Raw genomic sequence first — 19,615 nt, 5'->3', positions numbered from 1 at the left:
GTCTCCCCATGTTATGCGAGTGTTCAAATTGGTCCCTCCCTTGCATTTTATTTTGATTTTACCCCGAATCTTTGCCTTAAAATTCAAATTAGTCCTCTTATGTTATTTTGTTACTTTATTAATTAATTCGGTTTATTTATTTATTCTTCACTGTTATATTATTATATTATGCTGTTATTTTTATATTATTATTGTTATTATATTTCTATTCTATTTATTTATCTAAGTTTAAATATCTTTTAACCTTGTATTATTATTATTATTATTATTATTATTATTATTATTATTATTATTTACTCATTTATACCATTTAATTTTTTATTTAACCATATATATACATACTTTATATTTTTATAATTTTGTTCATCTCTTTTATTTATTTATTTATTTATGTTTTATTTTTCTTTTAAAAGGATGTTTTAATTTTATTTGCTTATACTTACTATTTTGCATGTTATTAATCATCCCTTTTATTCATTCATTTTTATTATTGTTGCTCGTATTATTTTTATACTATCGCATTTAATATTTTTTTTATACGCATATTAACACCATACTTCAAAAAGAAAAATTTTTCTAAATAAGACAATATTTTGCATTTGGAAATTCGAGAAAATGTGCCCTAATATGCTGAGTCTCGATTTCTCATTTGACCAAATAGCCAATTATTCTCTTAAAATTTCAAAGTATGGGTTTTGAAAAATATAAGGCGATTTTGGTTTCGAGGGTTTAAAGTATCGTATCCTAACGTGCTAGATGTGAAATTCTTTCGGAACAAGAGAATCTTAAATTCCAACCTATATTATTTGGAAATTTTTTTTAAGGACTGTATTTTTTAAAACTCTTCAAAGTTTTCAATCTTTAACACTAAGACACTAATTAATCAACTAGGTACCAATTTATGGGCGTTACGAGGGTGCTAATCCTTTCTCGTACGTAACCGACTCCTGAACCCGTTTTTCTAAATTTCGTGGACCAAAATCATGGTTTTAATAAAAATCAAATCGTTTATTAAAAACTACCACTTTTCAAGATGATTCAATCACACCTACTAAAAATGATCGGTGGCGACTCCCGTATTTATTTTCATTTTTTTAAAATTCAAATCGACCCCATTTTCACAAAAAAAATGGTGTCAACAATGGGTTTTAAATTTATTAAAGGGTGAAGATAAATGGGGTAAAAGAGTAATCAATTCAGTAAAATTATATAAAAATTAATTTTCCACCTCATTAACATTTAAAAGAAAAAAGATGCAATCTAAAATGAGTCAAATGTAAATAAAAAAAAAAGGGAGAAGAATCGTTCGATATAAGGCGTTTGACGCAGAAAAAAACTGGGTTCTCGCGCGAAATTGCGCGGTATCGCGAGTACAGCCCGAAAGCGGGCGAAAGTTATATATACGAGTGAGAGGAAAAAGGTGATTGCAGTGCTTAGTCGAACCTAGCCTCCCCTATCTCCTGCTTTTAATAAACCCCATTCTCGCATTATCCTCAAAAACCATCACCAGGTATTTTATTTTCATTTTAATTTTTAAAATTGTACTCAAACTTCATCAAAGAAGCAAATGGTGCTACTGCTTAGCAAATATTAATCATAATTTGATTTAATTTTTTGCCCTCATACCCTTAATAATTATTTTTAAATGTAGGATATTATTTGCTAAATTTTGTTTAATGTCAGAAGAGAACGATGAAAGCAGATGAACAAATGGTGGAGGAACAACCACGTCAGAAACAGCGAAGGTTAGAGCCCAAGTTGTCTCACTCAGCAGCCATACACATTTAACTATTCTTTTCAGTGTGGTTTATTCAACTTTAATTTCAGACACTAATTTTTTCACTGGCACAACCCAAATCCAACTACTCCATTAAATGATTTATTTGTAATTAATGTAAAAATAATGATCATAATAAGATTAATTATTATAGCAACAAAAAATCATATTGGGACCATAATAATTAATATAAATTTTAACTTATTTTAAAAATTATTAATAAAAACAAAACCACCGCTATTTACAGGTGGGACTGAAGCATAGCCTGTAATTTTCTAGTTTTCTAGTCTAAACACGCTTTAGGTTGGCCTGGAAGCAGTCGACAACACCATCAAATAGAATATTTTTTCATTTAATATTTTTTTATAATTTATAAAATTTTAAATTAGTAATTATAAAGTTATATTTTAATCTCTAAAATTATAAAATTTAATTTAATTTTTAAAACTTATAAAATATAAGTTATTAAAATAAATAAGTTATATTTTTATTATCGTAAATATAAACAATTTAATTCTGACTTCCTAAATTCTTTTTCTAATTTAGCTCTATTTAGAAATTAGTTTACTATAATAATAATTTTAATATTAATATATATAGTTTTATAATTAAATCTAAATTATATTAAATAATTATATAAGTCACATCAATCCAAATTGTAAATTTTTCGTTTGTTTCTAAAATATTTTTTAGTAAAATTGGAAATTATATTTGATAAATAAACACAAAATTTTTAATAATAAAAACATTTTTGATAATATTTTCTATATTAAAATGTAAGAAATAAATAAAATAAATTCCGTCTTATATAAATTCAAATTAGCGTCATTTAATATTTGAAAAATTATTAAAACAAAAAAATATATATTATAGTTACGTGGGTTTGAATTAGTAGCAATTAATTTACAGTTAGTTTTTTTATTTTTATCATTTTGAATTTTACAAAACATGAAAATAACATTTTATTATTTTCTAATTTTTGCATAATTTTTTTTCAAAATTAATTTTAAAATTTATAATCAAACACGTTTTTTTAAATATTTTTCATTTTTAAAAAATGAAAGTGAAAATGATCCTTTTTTATTTACTTAAACCCCGAAAAGCCTTAATTACTTCCGTTACAAATTCAAAAAAGAAAAAAGAACTTTATATTTTATTTTAGGAAGAAAATCATTATAAGAAACTTGTATGTACGTAGCCTTTGCAACATCTCCGCTTTTTCCTTGTATTGCTACGGTTCATTTGGGGGCTTTTCGGAAAGAGATGAGAAAGCAGGCATTAAGAAATCTTCATCTTGTGGGGCAAAAACTAGTGAGGTTTCTTCCCCCTCTCTCTTTTGTTTTCAATTTCTTATTTGGTGCTCGAAACATCCTTTTTAAAAAAAAAAAAAAACTTTGATACATAGAAAACCAAATGATCAGCTAATATAACTAAAGATTTGTATGTATACAGAGAACCCAAGAGGAAAAACAACGTTAAGGAAAAAGGTGGAAAGCAGCGGCAGAATTTCAAAGAAAAAGCTAAACAACTTGAAAGTATTCAAGGTTAGATGGATTGATGATGTTGTGGTTAATAATATGAAATGTTCTTGATATTTGGATTTTGTCCAAAACAGAAAGCAAAGAAAAGAATTAGGAAGGTAGAAGTTGAGATTGCGGAAAGGAAAGGCTATACAAAGCGCTTGAAACAGTGGGTAATGGAGGAAACAACAATCATGGAAAGTGCAATCCTAGAGATGGAAATAGAAGTTGGTCGGGTGAAGGGAATGAATGGGATGCTTTCTTTAAACAACCAAATTATCAATGATTATATTAAGAGTATGTTAGGTATTTTTTGAAGCTGAGGATCACCTTATTTCACCCTTAATTCCAATCTCTGTAACCCTTAGCATGAATAAGAAGAGCTTTAGGAAGCAATGATACCATCAAGTTTTAATAACTTGTAGACAAGGTTCTGATTTATGAATCCGGGTTTCATCAACTTTTGATTTGTTCATTTTTAGTTATTTCTAGATTGGGTGTGGGAGGAAACACTATTGCTATATATTTAAGAGAGAATTTATTTTATTAAATGAGAAGAAGGGATTGTATAAAACTATGATTTTACTTCATTCTTATCCTTTTTTTAATGGGAGAATGACAAATTAGATTTCTATTTATTTTAACATTTTTAGTTGGATTTGGATTTTTTAGGAAGAAAAATTAAAAATCAAGAGAAAAATTGATTTGTCATTCTCCCATTAAAAAGTGATAGGTAATCACAATTTCATACAATCCTTTTTCTAAAATGAGTGGAAAAATTTGACAATGGATTCAGAGTGTTAAGGATTGAATCCTACTGTTTCCTCTTTTATTTTTATTAAAAATGATTAAGCATATCAATTTAAATTTATTTCTTTTTAAGGATTTAAAATTAAAAGTTTAAATAAAGTAGCAAATGTTTTAAAATATAATTAATATGAGACACTTTAATATGTAAATTTATGAAAGGTCTAAAATGTCCGACTATGTATAACGACGCAAGATTAATTTGACAAAATTGGTGTTGAAATAAGTCTATAAACCTAACAATAAAATAAAATAATGTTAAATAAATAAGGTTTTTAGAATTACATCGGTAGTTGAATAAGTTAGATTATCGATCTAACCGATTTGACCGGTTCAATTAAATTATTAATTAAAAATTAAAAAAGCTAAAAAAACTAGAAACAATGGTATGTTCAATAGGTCTGATCACTCGATTCAACCTTCACGAGTCAATTAATTCAACCCTTATTTTGAATTAATACTTAAGTCAATTTTCAATTCGATCAATCAACCTGATCTAGTTATAGAAGCAATGGTAACATAGAAAAACTTCATGCATACTAGTACTAGTATGAATGATGGTCATGAAGTCATTGGGTCCAATTAAAAAAGAAGATTAAATAGGAATAAATTTTAAAAATATACGTTAACTTTAATTTAATGTGTAACTAGTGGCGAATTCAGAGGGTTGGCAAGGGCCCTGACCCCCCTAAAATGGAAAATTTCTATTTAAGCCTCTTAAAAATTTTAATTTGTAATGATAAAATTGCACTTTGCCCCTCCAAAATGATAAAAATTCGATTTGATCTTTTAAAAATTATAAAGATATAGACTATTAAAATAGTAAAATTACATTTTTATTATTGTAAAAATATATAATTTAATTTCCACCCCTAAAAAATTTTCTGGCTTCGTCCTTGTGTGTAAATTATATATAAATTTTAAATTTGTGTAATTTTATACATGAAATTTTGATTTGATCTGATTCTCACAAATTATTAACACAAAAATTGATAAAGCATAATTTTACACCATCTTTGCCAAAGCCCGTCACTGGTCTATCTTAAATTATGCATGGAATTAAATGAGTCGAATTGGTGCTTAGAAGCTGGAAGACTCCTAGTTTTTGACTTGTGCACTGCCAAATCAAAACTAACATGGGTATGATTTTCACAAACACAATGCCCTAACTTTTTAAAATCTACATCCAAAAGAGAACCTCTCTTCAACAAAACAGTCATACATTTTTCCCTCCTATGACCAAGTTACCTCCACCCCAAACGAATTGACTTCGACTTCGTAATGAATGAGGGACATCCGATTTCATTGGTCACTATAGAACATTCTAGAATATAAAAACTGTCGGTCTTTTACCTTTTAACAAAACGAGAGCCCCACGAGACACCTTAATGCGGTTCAACTCGAGGTTGACTCAAGGAGATGGGATTCTTTCGTAAATCAAGTACATACTTGGCATCTCAAAGTGTCCTAATCGTCCCATTGTGCATCATAATTTTAAAAGTACCAATACCAATTACCTTACTGGATGAATCATTTCACATGCGCACAACTGCACCTTCAACCGGACTGTGTGTTGAGAGCCATTCTTTATTAGGACACATGTGGAGCTCGAAGCTATCGCTTGTTGAAATTAATAAGAAATCATCACCGCTTTCGTTGGCCAAATTAGCACCAGCAACATCTTCCTCTTTACTTTCAGCAACCTTTTTATTTTGCACTTTATAACAATCTGCTTTGACGTGATCTAACTTTTTACAATAGCAACACCTTTTTCTCACTTCTTTGATGCTACCAAAATGGAAGCTTGCATATCTGTCTTGCTATTCGAACCAAACTCCTTATTGAGTTTGTCTTTACTCAACAAATGACCCTTCACATCCTTGAACGAGAGTTTGTCTTTGCCATAAATCAGGGTCTCCGTGAAAGACTTGTATGAAGAGGATGGACAGCACAATAATAGCATAGCTTGATCTTCATCATCAATCTTAACCTCAACATTCTTTAAATCATTCAAAAGAGTAATAAATTGACTAATGTGATCTCTAAAAAGCTCACATGCATTCATGCGAAATGTAAATACACATTGTTTAAACACTAAATGGTTAGCTAGAGATTTTGTTGCATAGAGAGTTTCTAACATTTTCCACAAGGCGGATGAGGTTTTCTCCATCAATACCTCCTGCAATACCCTATTCGTGAGGCACAACTAGATTGCAGATAGAGCCTTTTCATCAAGCTCTTCCCATTCTATCCGATTTAGATTCTTAGGTTTTTTCTTTGTAATGACCTTTTTTAGGCTGGTCTGAACTAGAATTGTCATCATTTGGATTTGCCACATATTGAAATTTGTGACACCATCGAACTTCTCAATGTCAAACCTTGTTGCTGTCATCTCTAAATGGGAACCAACCTGATTAAGCAACGAACAAGTACACATAACGAAAGGAATTGAGAAATTGAACACACAAATTTAACGTGGAAAATCTCCCTCAAAAGAAGATAAAATACTACGGGTAACGATAATTTTACTATAATGACTAAAGAACGAAGAATACAAAAGACGGAGATAAAAATTAAATCCCAAAATCTGAAAATAATAAACTCTCAAAACGTAAACACAAAATTCTCTAAAAGTGTTAAGAGTTCTAATCTTTTAATGAATGTGTTTTCTAAGGTTATAAAAGAGCCTATTTATAGGCTAAATTGTAGGTCAAATAAATTATGCTAATAAATGCAAAATATATTATACTAATAAATACTAAATCTTCTAAAAGTAAAATATATTTTGTTTAACTTGACTTGTAAGCAATCTCTTAGAATTTGGGTCACACAACTTTAACAATAGCAAATAATCCTAAGTTCATATATAATTTTGAGATTTGTCTCTAATAAATTACCTTTTTTTTCTATCGGATTTAAAGAACTTGTGTTCAAGAATCCTAAGTTAAAATCTAGTTTAATATTATTACATTATGACACATCTATTATGAGAGTGACAAATAAAATTAAGTAATAAATATATTTGGTCATTGTATTTTATTTTTGAAATTTAGTCTTTTTACTTTTTAGATTTTAAAATCAGGTCCAACTAGTAACGCTATTAACTTTATTAAAATTTAGATTCATTAGAGCACCATTTTTTTTAGTTAAATGGCTACCAAGTGAATTTTTTTCTATATTTAAAAATGTCACACGAAAAATTTAAAAGTAAAATAACTAATTGTTTTAGAAATAAAAAATGTGGTGTGTGTTTAAAACCGAAACATCTCTGGCCCTACCTCACCAGCGTTGATATCAGAACTTCTTGTTCAATAAAAGGGGGGCTACTCCCGACTTCCTTCCTACATCCAAATCCTTTCCGAATACCTTTGTCCTTAATACCTCCTTATTGTTTCTTTAATTTCTTCTTTTATATATAATCGTGGATGCTCTGCAATTTGATGCTCAATTATCTCAATTTCATTCTTACCTGGACATGGCTACAATTCAGAGCCAAGTGAGAAAGAAATTGATAGAATTGGGTATTGAGGTGGAAAATCATCATTAAATGCTTCAATTTCTAAATTTTTAAACTTTTTTGTTAAACTAGCTTTATTGGATAATATATTTTGATATAACAAATTAAAGTATTTTTGAATAAAATTAAAGTTGAGCAATTTCATAAAAATCAAGTTGAAATGATTTCAATTGAGTCAAAGATTTTCAATATGTTTTAACCATTTTCAAACAAATTAGAATTGCTCCTAAACAAAAAGTAGCGATACTTTTTGTCTTAAGTATCAATATTTTACAAGATAACGATACCTTTCTGATAATCGATACCAAATTGACATTCTGCCATTTTCAAACCTTGGTAGATCTTGATCCAGTATCGATACTTTTCTTAAGGTATCGATATTTCTACTCCAATAGTCACTGAAATTAGCATTAATTACAAAAAATATGGATACCCTATTAGTAGGTACCGATACTCATTGCTGCGGGTGAAGTAAATGATCTGGTATTTCATTGCCAACAACTATATTCATTTTTACAACAGCCATAACGGCTGGAAATCAATTAGAGGGTATAAATATTATCTTCCAAAGGTTTAACAACAACAAGAAACATGTGCAAAGCTTAAAGATCAATCCAAACAACCTAGAACTTAATCTTTTATAACTTTTCTTGTAAACACTTGTGAGCTTTCATTGTATTCATTTAGCTCAAGTGTTCTTCTTTGTATTTATGCTTAATGGGCAAACATCCTAATCTTGTAAGGATTGTTTCTTTATTTCTTTATTTTTTTCTTTTTGAGAAAAGGTTAATTCTTCAGGTTTAGGTAGAAACCTTAACAGAGTTGTATCTTAAGATTTTGGAGCATAAATCTTAAGAGAGATTGTAGGGTTAAACCTTGTCCTCAAAAGTTACAAAATTAGTGAATTTGAGAAAAACCTTAGTTATGGTAAGCTAAAGTAGTGGAGTAGGCAAGTGGGGCCGAACCACTATAAATCATTGTGTTCTTCGTTGCATATTTTTCATTGCTTCCACCACAATTTCTCAAAGGCCAATTCAACTTCTCTACTGGCAATTTCAAGTTGATCCTTCTAAGCTAAAATTTTAGATTCAACATCTCATTATTTATATTTTTATTTAATTGAAAGCTATAGTTTTGTCAATATATTACCAGGAAGTGGTGTTTTGCAGGTGGGTGTGTGTGTGTGTGTGTGTGTGTGTACATCAATATGGTAAAAGATGATTCCAGTTTTTGATATCGTTTGATCTTTAACTATAAGTTCATATACATGACTTGAATCTAGCTTGGTTGTCAAAAGCTTGATTGTATATCGACAACAACAATACTTAAATCAATTCCCTCTAAACTTTATCTATTTAACAGACTACTTTACGAATATTGTAGCTTTAATTTTGTAAAATATGATCAATTGTTTCGCATTATTCTTGCAAGAATTATATTTTGTTTGCTAAAAGAAAATCAATTGTTAAACGAAAAATATATTGATAGAAAATTAAAAGCTAAACACATGCCGAATATTGTATGTATAATTTTATAAAGCAAGTAAGTTTACATGAAAGAATGGATTGCATTTAGGCTAGCTTCTTTAGATAGTAAATTACCAAAATCTACTATGTTTATCTCATAGGATTGATGCTTTTGAAAGGATGTATAATCCTCATTTAAGCCAAATAACTCATAATTGAATTAAATGGTTGTTACACTCATTACCGACAAATTAAATAATAATAATTGAAATCCAACTTGAAACATTTATATTTTTCTTTTGAAGTCCTTGTCTTTTTTTATATCTAGAAAAGAAAAAGATGGATTATAAATATTTTGGTTCTGTGATAACATATATATAAATTAAGATCAAGGAAAAAGATGAAAAGGTAAGTAGCTTATTCTTTTTCCAATAAAAAGTATGTTTAGGTAAATTACTTTTCAAAACTATGATGGATTGATTTGAATTAATCAAATGGCATGGGCCACATCGTCGAGACTCGCAAGAACTCGCGTAGATTTGTGGATTGTAGTCGGTAATCACGCGGTTGCCACCTTATTATGGTGGATTTATTTGACATTATGCGATCGCATGGTTGCAGAAGACTTTTTATGATTAACCCTACAATGTGCGCAAGATGTGGGGTTATTGTGGTGGGCATGTTTATCATTATTCACTCGAACTGCTACAGAAGATTTAAGTGATCAACTTGCAATGAGCGTGCAATGTGGCTTTATATTAGTGGTGTCTATTTGTCATTACTCACATGGTTCTTATGGATGTCTAGTCGTCTATAGTGTGAGTGTCACGGAGCTAGAATTTTCATCTCGCATTCCACACAACCTTAGGCAATCCTTTCGATGCAAACATGGCTAAGTCAACCTAACCACCAAATAATTGAGGATTCACAAAGAATTCCTCCAAGGCGCCAATTTATATAGCGAAAGTAACTTAGCCAAAAAATAGAAATCAACAGAAAACTATGCACGAGAGGTGTTTGATTAAATGTTCTCAATTGTATTACTTTCTCTCAAAGACTATAAGAAACAATAAAAGAATGAAGTGAGTTACAAGTGATAGGGAGGCTCTCAGTTTATAGTTGAGCTCCCCCAAAATCGATAGTTTAGATTAATTTACATCGATAAGCGAGATTAACCTATCCTTTAAATCTAGGGATTTAGAAGATTACATAATCAATTTACATAACCAAATCCAATATAATCTTACAAGATATAATTCCCTTCAATCTTCCAAGATTAGTTTCCCTTCTTATTAAGGTAGCCTATGTTGTCATGTCTTCATCATTGGGCTAGCCAAGCTTTAATTTGACAAGCTTCTCCAATAGTTCTTTGAATCAAGCCTCCTCTTGTGGAAGAAATGATCCCTATGTCAATGATAGACCTCCACAGAATGCCTTGTGAACAATGGTCACGGGCTTTGAACTGTGGCTTGTGACATTCTCCCCCATCTATTCTCGCAATACCCTTGTTTCGCTTTCTAAATGGCACTGACTTGATTCGTCTCAGTCTTGTTTTAATACCTTAGCATTTTCCTAAATAGGCTCACTATTGGGTCGTCTTTTCCTTTGAAATTTTTGTCTCGACTTTAACCATCTCTTAACTCGAACCATCCCACTCGTTGGTACATCTTGATGGTAAGAAGCAACGACTCTCTCTTACCCACATTCTAACTTGCTTCAAATGGAATCATCTTGATTCACACCACTTGACCTTGAATTGCCACAGTCCTATGGCCTCCTCGCTTAAGAACTTTGAAAGGGCCCTTATGTTCTTGCCAAGCTAACAAGCTAGAATGTAAAACACTGTCATAATGTTTAGAATATACCTTACTTGTCGCACTTACTCGAGTCAACTATCCAACTTACATCACCACTTTCCCAAAGTCTAATGCATAAGCCACATTTCTCATAGGTGGTAGCTCCTCCGATGAATCAATAGAAGTAAGCCTCATTGATCCTAGTTTCAAAGTTTGCATCGTTACTTTTTCCTCTAAGTTTGATGCCAAACTCACCCCTTCCATGGGTGGAAGGCTCGTTGATGAGTCGATCAACTCCGTTGCTTTCCTTGAATTGAGCCTTATTAGTCCTAACTTCTATGATTTCACCATCACTTTTTCACTTAAGTCCTATGACAAACTCACCTCTTCCTTAGGTGGAATCCTTTTCGATGACGCAACAAACTCTAGTGTTGCCTTTTCTTTGACCACGGTATGTTTTGGACAGTTCTGTAACTCATGCGGACCACGATAAAAAAAGCACTTTACTCGTTCCTTTTTGCTCCTTTGCCCCATTGGCTTCGAATTTTCCGTTGCACGAACAACTCATTTTAGCCATTTCCGTAACCTATACAGACTATGACATAATAAACACTCCACTGACTTCTTTTTGCTTTTAATTTCCTTGGTTTCGAAACCCCTTGCGCTCGAACCAAGTCTCACTGCCTTACCTTCCGACTTGTCCTTCTTAGAAAGCGAGGATTTCTTCGGACATATTTTCAATAAATGTGAATTCTGAAAAAAAAGGCATTTGATCTTGCCCCTCTTTTTATTAGGTTTCTTCTTCCCAATTTGTGGTTTCCTATTACCACCATTATTGTCGTTGCCACTGCCATTGCCATTGCCATTGCCATTGTCATCATCTTCCTTGTGATTCCCAACACATGTGCCCCTTTTCTCGAACTTGGAATACTCAAGCATGTATTTCCCTAGACCAAGATTTACCACAGACTCCGCTACCGTCATGGCTTTTAACAGCTCTTGGACACCTCCTCGTTCTAACTCTTGCCTGACCCACTACTTTAACCCATTCTTGAAAATAATTAATGTCTCTATCTCAATCACATTTGAAATTTGGAGAATGAGTTCCTTGAACTCTCGAGCATACTCCTTCATTATGTCTCATTGCGTAAGCCATCACAACTTTGTTCGAGCTTCCTCCTTAGCAAATTCTAGATAAAACTACCCCTTCAACTCATGTTGAAACTTTTCAAACGTCCCAATCTCACTATGCCTTTTATTTGTGGATGTGTCTCGCCACCATAAAAGCGCAATATCAATAAGAAACATATAATCTGTAACACCCCTAACCCGTATCCGTCGCCAGATTAGGGTTACAAAGCATTACCGTACAAACGAAACACTGAAATATACATTTCATACATTGACATAAACATGTTAAAAAACAATCATTCACATACATATCGTCCCTAAATCGAGCCTTCGAGGCCCTATGAATACCTTAGAAACAATTCAGGACTAAATTGGAAATATTTAGAAAGTCTAAGAAAAAGTTAAAAAAATTTGACTATAGGGGTCACACAGCCGTGTGGCCAAGTCATTTGCCTCACACGACTAAGACACACACCCGTGTCTCAAGCTATGTAACCTTTAAAATAGGGACACATAGACGTGTCCTAACCTGTGTCCTCACCTGTGCAATTTTCTAAGTAGGTTCACATGCCCATGTGTTAGCTGTGTAACTCTCGAAATAGCCTCACACGCCCGTGTTCTAGGCCATGTGTTAGGCTATGTAACTAACTGACTTGCATGGAAAGGAACCTACAGTGGACACACGGTTGTGTCGCCAGGCTGGGTGGACATAAATTTGCCTAAAATCAAGTCATTTCTAACACCAAATCATGCATACACCTATAGGCCTTTTGTGCACATAACCAATACATTAAAACCTTACCAAAACTTACATATAATGACCAATTCAATAGTCCTAAATCAACCAACCAATATGTCATTCAAGGCACCTTAAATACATTCATCCAAAAACTTACCTAAAAATGTATATGTTACCCCATTTTAACCATCCACATCCATCTTAATACTTTCCCAAAACATACCATATCTTGACCATATTCAAACATGTAACATAACATAGCCACATTGACACAAACTAACAAGGCATCAAATAAACCAAACCAAAATAATTTATACATGCCAAATCATCAACTGACCATTTAACTAAACATCATTTAAGTCCACCTATACATGCCATTATAACCTTGGCCAAAACATTCAAAAACAACTGATATTTATGCTGGATAGTGTGATAGATCTCTGACGAGCTTCCAAATCGATCGAGCTTCTGACAATCTATAAAACATAGAAAAGAAACTACGTAAGCACATAATGCTTAGTAAGTTTGTAGAACATGAAACATAACTTACAATTTCATTTATATAACATTAAGTACAAGCATAATATAATCCAACCACAAGCTTAGCACAAGCCTAGGCATCATCATCAATACACAAGTTAGTGCATTTATACATAATTCACTTGAATCAACCACCTAATAAGTCATTTCCATATGGAATACATCATTTGAATCATACATCCTTTTTATGAGCATATGCATAATTCTATTTAGAAACTTACCATTCAATCTGTTTTCTTGTCCGTTGAACCAACTAGAATATCATTGAATACTCAGGAAAGCTCACACAAACTGTTCTTAAACATATAATCGTAACATTTCCTTTACATCATTGCTCACATGAGTTATGAAATGGGTCTAATCACACGAGCTGAGGGTTGGGATGTAAGCTACATGATACTACTCACATAAGCTGTAGAGTATCCGCAACAAATGCAGGACCTCAGCCATCGGTAGGACATTCAAAACCAGCACTCGGAACATGAAATCCCTAACGACATGTCATTTGTATCCTACAAATTCCTAAGGTTTAACCGGGCTCAATAATCGTCATAACATAGTTTTGGTTACACATTGTTAAATAGCATTATAAATACATAATAACATACAATTGAATAACATGAATATAGTAATTCGTACATACGGACTTAACTCGACGACTAAAGACATAGAAACGAAGTCGAACTAATCCAAGGCTTTAGCTTTTCCCCGATCTAAATCCGTACATTTTCTATCTTGATCTAAATAGATAAATTTAATCCATTTAATATCCTTAGCATTCAATTTAGCCTATATTTCATATTTTTACAAAATTACTATTTTACCCTTGATATTTTAACTTTTCACAACAGCATTGGGTGTGACTGGATGTTGGCCCGTCACTATCTCAAACAGACTTTGGTTCGTTGCCCCACTTCGCTACAAGTTATATGAGAATTGAGCCACATCTAATAACTTTGGCCAATCCCTTTGTGTGGCACTCACATAGTGTCGCAGATATGTTTCTAACAATGCATTTACTCTTTCAGTTTGCCCATCAGTTTATGGATGCATACTTGTGGAAAAGTTCAAGTATGAGCCCATTGACTTGAACAACTCTGTCCAGAACCGACCTGTAAATCGCCCATCTCGATCACTGACAATATACTGTGGCACGCCCCAATACTTTACCACATCTCTAAGGAATAAACGAGCTGCCTCCTCAGCAGGACATTCCTTGGTGGCCGGAATGAATGTCGCGTACTTCGAGAACCTGTCCACCACAACAAGAATACTCGCAAACCCATCAGACTTAGGTAAACCAACAATAAAATCCATGGATAAACTCTCCCATGGTCTTTCCGGAATGGGCAAAACCAGTTGGGGTCTTTAACTCGACCTTGTCTTGTTGGTAAACCAGACAAGTCTTCACATAAGTTTCCACATCATCACCCATGTGAGGCCAATAATAACGTTCCTCCAAAAGGGCCAAAGTACGGTGCATCCCTGGGTGGCCCGCTCATCTCGAGTCATGGCACTCTTTCATGACTTCCTTACGTAGCTTCCATAATGAGGCACATAGGCGGCGCCACAGGTGTATAATGACTCTCCATCAAGCCAAAATCTTCTCGTTTTTCCCTCCTTGGCCAACTCCCTCAGATTTTTGGCTGTGGGATCATGGGACAATCCTTCTCGAATACGTTCCAATAAGGAACCATCAGGTTGGCTAATTACCGTAAACTCCATCTTTCGACTCAGTGCGTTAGGCACAATGTTGGCACACCCTGGCTTATACTCCATTGTAAAGTCAAACTTAGCTAAGAAAACCTGCCAACGAGCCTGTTTGGGAGACAACTTTTTCTGGGTTAGAAAATAACTGTTGGCAACATTATCGATAAGGACCACGAACCTGGAACCCAATAAATAATGTCTCCAAGTGCGCAAGCAATGCACCACTGCAGTCATCTCCTTCTCTTGGACCGTATATCTTCGCTCTGTCTCATTAAGCTTTCCACTCTCGAAAGCAATAGGATGTTCATCTTGCGTTAGGACTCCCCCGATACCATAACCTGATGCATCTGTGCGTACCTCGTATGGTCTCGAAAAATCTGGCAAGGCAAGCACAGGTTCCTTCATCATTTCTTGCTTCAATTGATTAAAGGCCCTCTCACATTCTGGATTCCAATCCCATACCTTCCCTTTTTTCAACATGCCCGTCAAGGGTGTGGTAATTCTCGAGTAGCCTTTAATAAAGCGTCGATAGTAATTTGCCAACCCAAGGAAAGATCTCAACTCCGTCACCTTGGTTGGGGGCTCCCACTCGGAAATGGCTCGAACCTTGCTCTTATCCATTCGGATCTTACCCCCTCCCATAATGTGGCCTAAGAATGACACCTCTTGTTGGGCAAATGAACACTTCTCCTCCTTAACAAACAACTCATTTTCCCTCAAAGTTTGGAACACCTCCCTCAAGTGTCCCACGTGCTCCTCGAGAGACTTGCTATACACCACAATATCATCAAGATAAACAACCACAAAACGATCAAGAAAAGGTTGAAGTACCTTATTCATTAGGGTGTAGAATGTAGCTGGGACATTCGTGAGTCTGAAAGGCATCACAAGGAACTCATACGAACCATATCGTGTCACACAAGTTGTCTTTGGTTCATCCCCCTCGGCTATCCGAACTTGATGGTACCCGAATCTCAAATCCAACTTGGTAAACCATCTTGCACTACCAAGTTGGTCGAACATATCTGCAATAAGAGGAATAGGGTATCTGTTCTTTACAGTGATCTTGTTTAGAGCCCGATAATCGATGCACATTCTCAAGGACCCATCATGTTTCTTTTGGAACAACACTGGCGCACCGTACGGGGATTTAGATGGTCTAATGAATCTCGCATCCAATAGCTCCTTCAATTGTTTTCACAATTATTCTAACTCTGGCGGAGCCATACGATAGGGGGCGTTGCTGGCGGCACCACGTTAGACACTAACTCAATTTTGTGGTCCACCTCCCTCTTTGGTGGCAAACTTTTTGGCAACTGAGCAGGCATCACATCCCAAAAGCACTGCAACAATTGGCTCACTTCTTTCGGGATTTCACTAACAGACTTAACGGTATCCTCGATCTTCAAGGTAGCTAAATAAGAGACTTCATCCTTGCGCACTCCTTTAGAAAATTGAATTGCTGACAGTGTTTTTCCCTCTAAGCTTCTTTTCCTTGTCATTCTTACCATGCATGGATGGTTCGAACCCACAATCACCATATAATCACTCGAAGGGGCAATAAGTGCCTTAACCTGATCAAGAAAACTTAGTCCAACCATACAATCATAGTCATCGAGTGGTATTACCTTAATGGATACCTTACCGGCCCAATCACCCAGTTGAAGATCCACTCCCTTGGAAACACCCTTGAATGGGATACTTTCTGAGTTCACTGTTTTGATCCGACCAAGCTCATTCTCTACCTTGAGCCCAAGTTTTCGAACTGCCTCTTCGGACATGAACAAATCAGACGCCCCAGTGTCAACCAGCGCATTTAATTTTTTACCGGCCACAATGATGTCCACAAACATCAGTCCATTACTCGTTTTATCTTCGACACCCACTAGTATCGAACCGAGATTGTTATCCTCCACGTCTGACTCCTCCTTTGCTTCCATAGCCGTAAGAGCGGCCTTCTTTGGGCAGTCTCTGATCATATGTGGACCATCGCAGTGAAAGCAACTTATAGGCCCACTCTTTCTCTTGTCCCAAGGTTTCTTACTGTTGCCATTTCTAGCGGGTCTTTCTTTATCTCCCTCACTATTACCCTTATGATTGAATCTGGGCTTAGAAGAATTCGCATTGTCTTTCTTCCCACCAAATTCAGCAAGTGATTCTGCCACAGACATCGCCTTGGTAAGCTCTTGGACTCCTCGGCGTTGCAACTCTTGCTTCGCCCACGGTTTCAACCCATCCATAAAGGAAAAGAATGCTTCTTTCTCACCCATATCTAAGATTTGAAGCATAAGTTCGCTAAATTCCTGCATATACTCCCTCACAGTGCCTTGTTGTGTAAGCCGACGCAACTTTTCCCAAGTCTCATCCTCGGCATACTCTGGGTAAAACTGTACTTTAAACTCACATCGAAACTCCTCCCAAGTTCCAATTTCAATCCCCCACGACTCACATCAGTGGACCTACGACGCCACCACAACAAAGCAACGTCAGTGAGATACATAGCAGTAGTAGTTACCTTAGTGGCATCCTCCATAAAACCTTTGGCACAGAAGTATTGCTCGATTCCCCAAAGGAAGTTGTCCACATCTCTTGCAGACCTTGTTCCCTTAAACTCCTTTGGCTTGGGAACATCAACACTGGGCTTGGGTGCGACAGCAGCGAACCCTCCATTGCCCAAAGCAACCTTGTAGATTGTGAGTTCACCCTTGAGCTCCGCAACCTCCTCTTTCAAGACTGTTACCATAGCCTCAAGGGCATCATCCCTACCATTCAGTTTTTCAACATTATCCAACACATACTCTTTGAGTTGCTCCTGCATGGACTGCAACCCATCATGGAGCCTATCATTGACATCATCAATCCTCTCCTTGATGTCTCCCACAGAATCCTCGAGAGTGATGACTCAATCTTCCAAAGCTGATAGTATGTCTCTCGAACGACTAGCTTTCCTAGCCCTCTCACGGGTCTCCATTCCCTCAACATTCTCAGCAGCTTCTTTTGACATCTTTCAGTGGTACCTACAAACACTGGCTCGGATACCAACTGTCACGGACTTAGAGTTTTCCCACGCGATCCGTGCGGCCTTAGGCAGTTTCTTTGCTCAAAATGCCTAAGTCAGCCTAACTCACAACAAATTATGGAATCAACAGAATTTTCTTTAAGGCAACCACGAAGAACAGCAGAAGAACGAAGTAAGAACGAACTTTGAAAGATGAACAAAAGCAACAGAAAGTAAGAACACTTGAGAGAAAAGTTTGAGTGAATACTCTCAAAATTCAATTAACAACTTAATAATGTACAATGAGCAAAGAGTCCTCTATTTATAGTTGAGGCTCTCCAAAATCGACGGTCTAAATCAAAATACATCAATGGCTATAATTAAAAGCTATCACAATATCAAATCTCTAAGATTACATAATCGTATCTTCTAAAGATTTCATTTAATATCTAGGATCACATATCTCAAAAGATCACCTTCCATAATTGCCAAGCATATCTTTAGAAGATCACTTTCCTTATTTGCCAAGCTCCGAAGATGGGCTTTTAGTTCCTCTAGGCAATAGACCAGTCCAGTTGGGCCAAATGACCTCCCTCAAATGCGATGGATCATACGAATCCGTCATGGTTGCGAGATCCCATGCGCAACCCATGACATTCTCCCCCACTTGTTCTAGCGACGCCCTCGTCGCGTCCTCCTCATGGAACTGGTTAATCTTTCCTTGAAACTGCCATAATGCCTCAGCAGGTTCCCAACTTGCTTCGCTATCAGGAAGTCCCTTCCATCGAACTAAGTATTCATGACGCGGTCGATGGTACTTTTGTCTAATCACACGGTCTGCCTTGATGGTTTTCACGTCATGGTCGTAAGAGACCTTTACCCCCATTGGTGCTCGTTCAGACTTGCCCCGATTCAGATCTTCTTGGTCCCAATGAAATGGCTTAAGCATACTTACATGGAACACTGGGCGGATTTTAAGTTTTGGAGGCAACTCAAGCTTATATGCCACTTTTCCCACTCTCTTTACAACTTTAAACGGCCCCTCATACCTTCGCACGAGCCCTTTGTGCAAGCCCGTATATCGCAACATCAAGTGTAGTTTGGCAAGGACTGAGTCACCCACTTAAAATTGCACGTCTCTTCGGTTCTGATCGGCCTACTTCTTATTGCGCTTGCTTGCCTTGTGTAAACAAGCCCCAGCCAAGTCATTCTTCTCTTGTCAATCTTTCGCAAAACGATAAGCTGCCAGATTTGGTCCTGTATAACGGGTTACCACAGCATTGGGTGTGACTGGCTGTTGGCCTGTCACTATCTCAAACAGACTTTGGTTCGTTGCCCCACTTCGCTGCAAGTTATATGAGAATTGAGCCACATCCAATAACTTTGGCCAATCCCTTTGTGTGGCACTCACATAGTGTCGCAGATATGTTTCTAACAATGCATTTACTCTCTCAGTTTGCCCATCAGTTTGTGGATGCATACTCGTGGAAAAGTTCAAGTATGAGCCCATTGACTTGAACAACTCGGTCCAGAACCGACCTGTAAATCGCCCATCTCAATCACTGACAATAGACTGTGGAACGCCCCAATACTTTACCACATCTCTAAGGAATA

The 19,615-nt window shown here is 35.3% G+C and overlaps 1 protein-coding gene across 4 annotated transcripts; it reads left to right on the top strand.

Annotated features, from left to right (window-relative positions):
* The first annotated feature begins 1,352 nt into the window (after positions 1–1,352).
* On the top strand, positions 1,353–3,939 carry LOC105804513 (uncharacterized). 4 transcript variants are annotated; one of them, XM_012637165.2, is made up of 5 exons: positions 1,353–1,510; positions 1,687–1,745; positions 2,976–3,093; positions 3,230–3,321; positions 3,393–3,939. In XM_012637165.2, exons 2-5 carry the CDS (start codon positions 1,703–1,705, stop codon positions 3,410–3,412), a joined length of 273 nt encoding a protein of 90 aa, XP_012492619.1. In that variant the 5' UTR covers positions 1,353–1,510; positions 1,687–1,702; the 3' UTR covers positions 3,413–3,939. The 4 variants fall into 4 exon arrangements, with proteins under 4 accessions (XP_012492619.1, XP_012492617.1, XP_012492610.1 ...); XM_012637163.2 differs by having other exon boundaries at positions 1,354–1,510; positions 1,684–1,745; XM_012637156.2 differs by having other exon boundaries at positions 1,364–1,510; positions 1,684–1,745; positions 2,976–3,088.
* Positions 3,940–19,615: the final 15,676 nt, after the last annotated feature.

The sequence above is a fragment of the Gossypium raimondii genome, chromosome 11, assembly GCF_025698545.1.
Source record: "Gossypium raimondii isolate GPD5lz chromosome 11, ASM2569854v1, whole genome shotgun sequence".
Lineage (NCBI taxonomy): Eukaryota > Viridiplantae > Streptophyta > Magnoliopsida > Malvales > Malvaceae > Gossypium > Gossypium raimondii.
This window is presented reverse-complemented; position numbering and strand designations above follow the sequence as displayed.

Excerpts from the sequence above, each read along its gene's own strand:
- LOC105804513 (XM_012637156.2), top strand. The coding sequence starts at position 1,693 with ATGAAAGCAGATGAACAAATGGTGGAGGAACAACCACGTCAGAAACAG. Across the intron at positions 1,746-2,975 it reads CCACGTCAGAAACAGCGAAG|CCTTTGCAACATCTCCGCTT; the intron begins GTTAGAGCCCAA and ends GTATGTACGTAG. Across the intron at positions 3,322-3,392 it reads ACAACTTGAAAGTATTCAAG|AAAGCAAAGAAAAGAATTAG; the intron begins GTTAGATGGATT and ends TGTCCAAAACAG.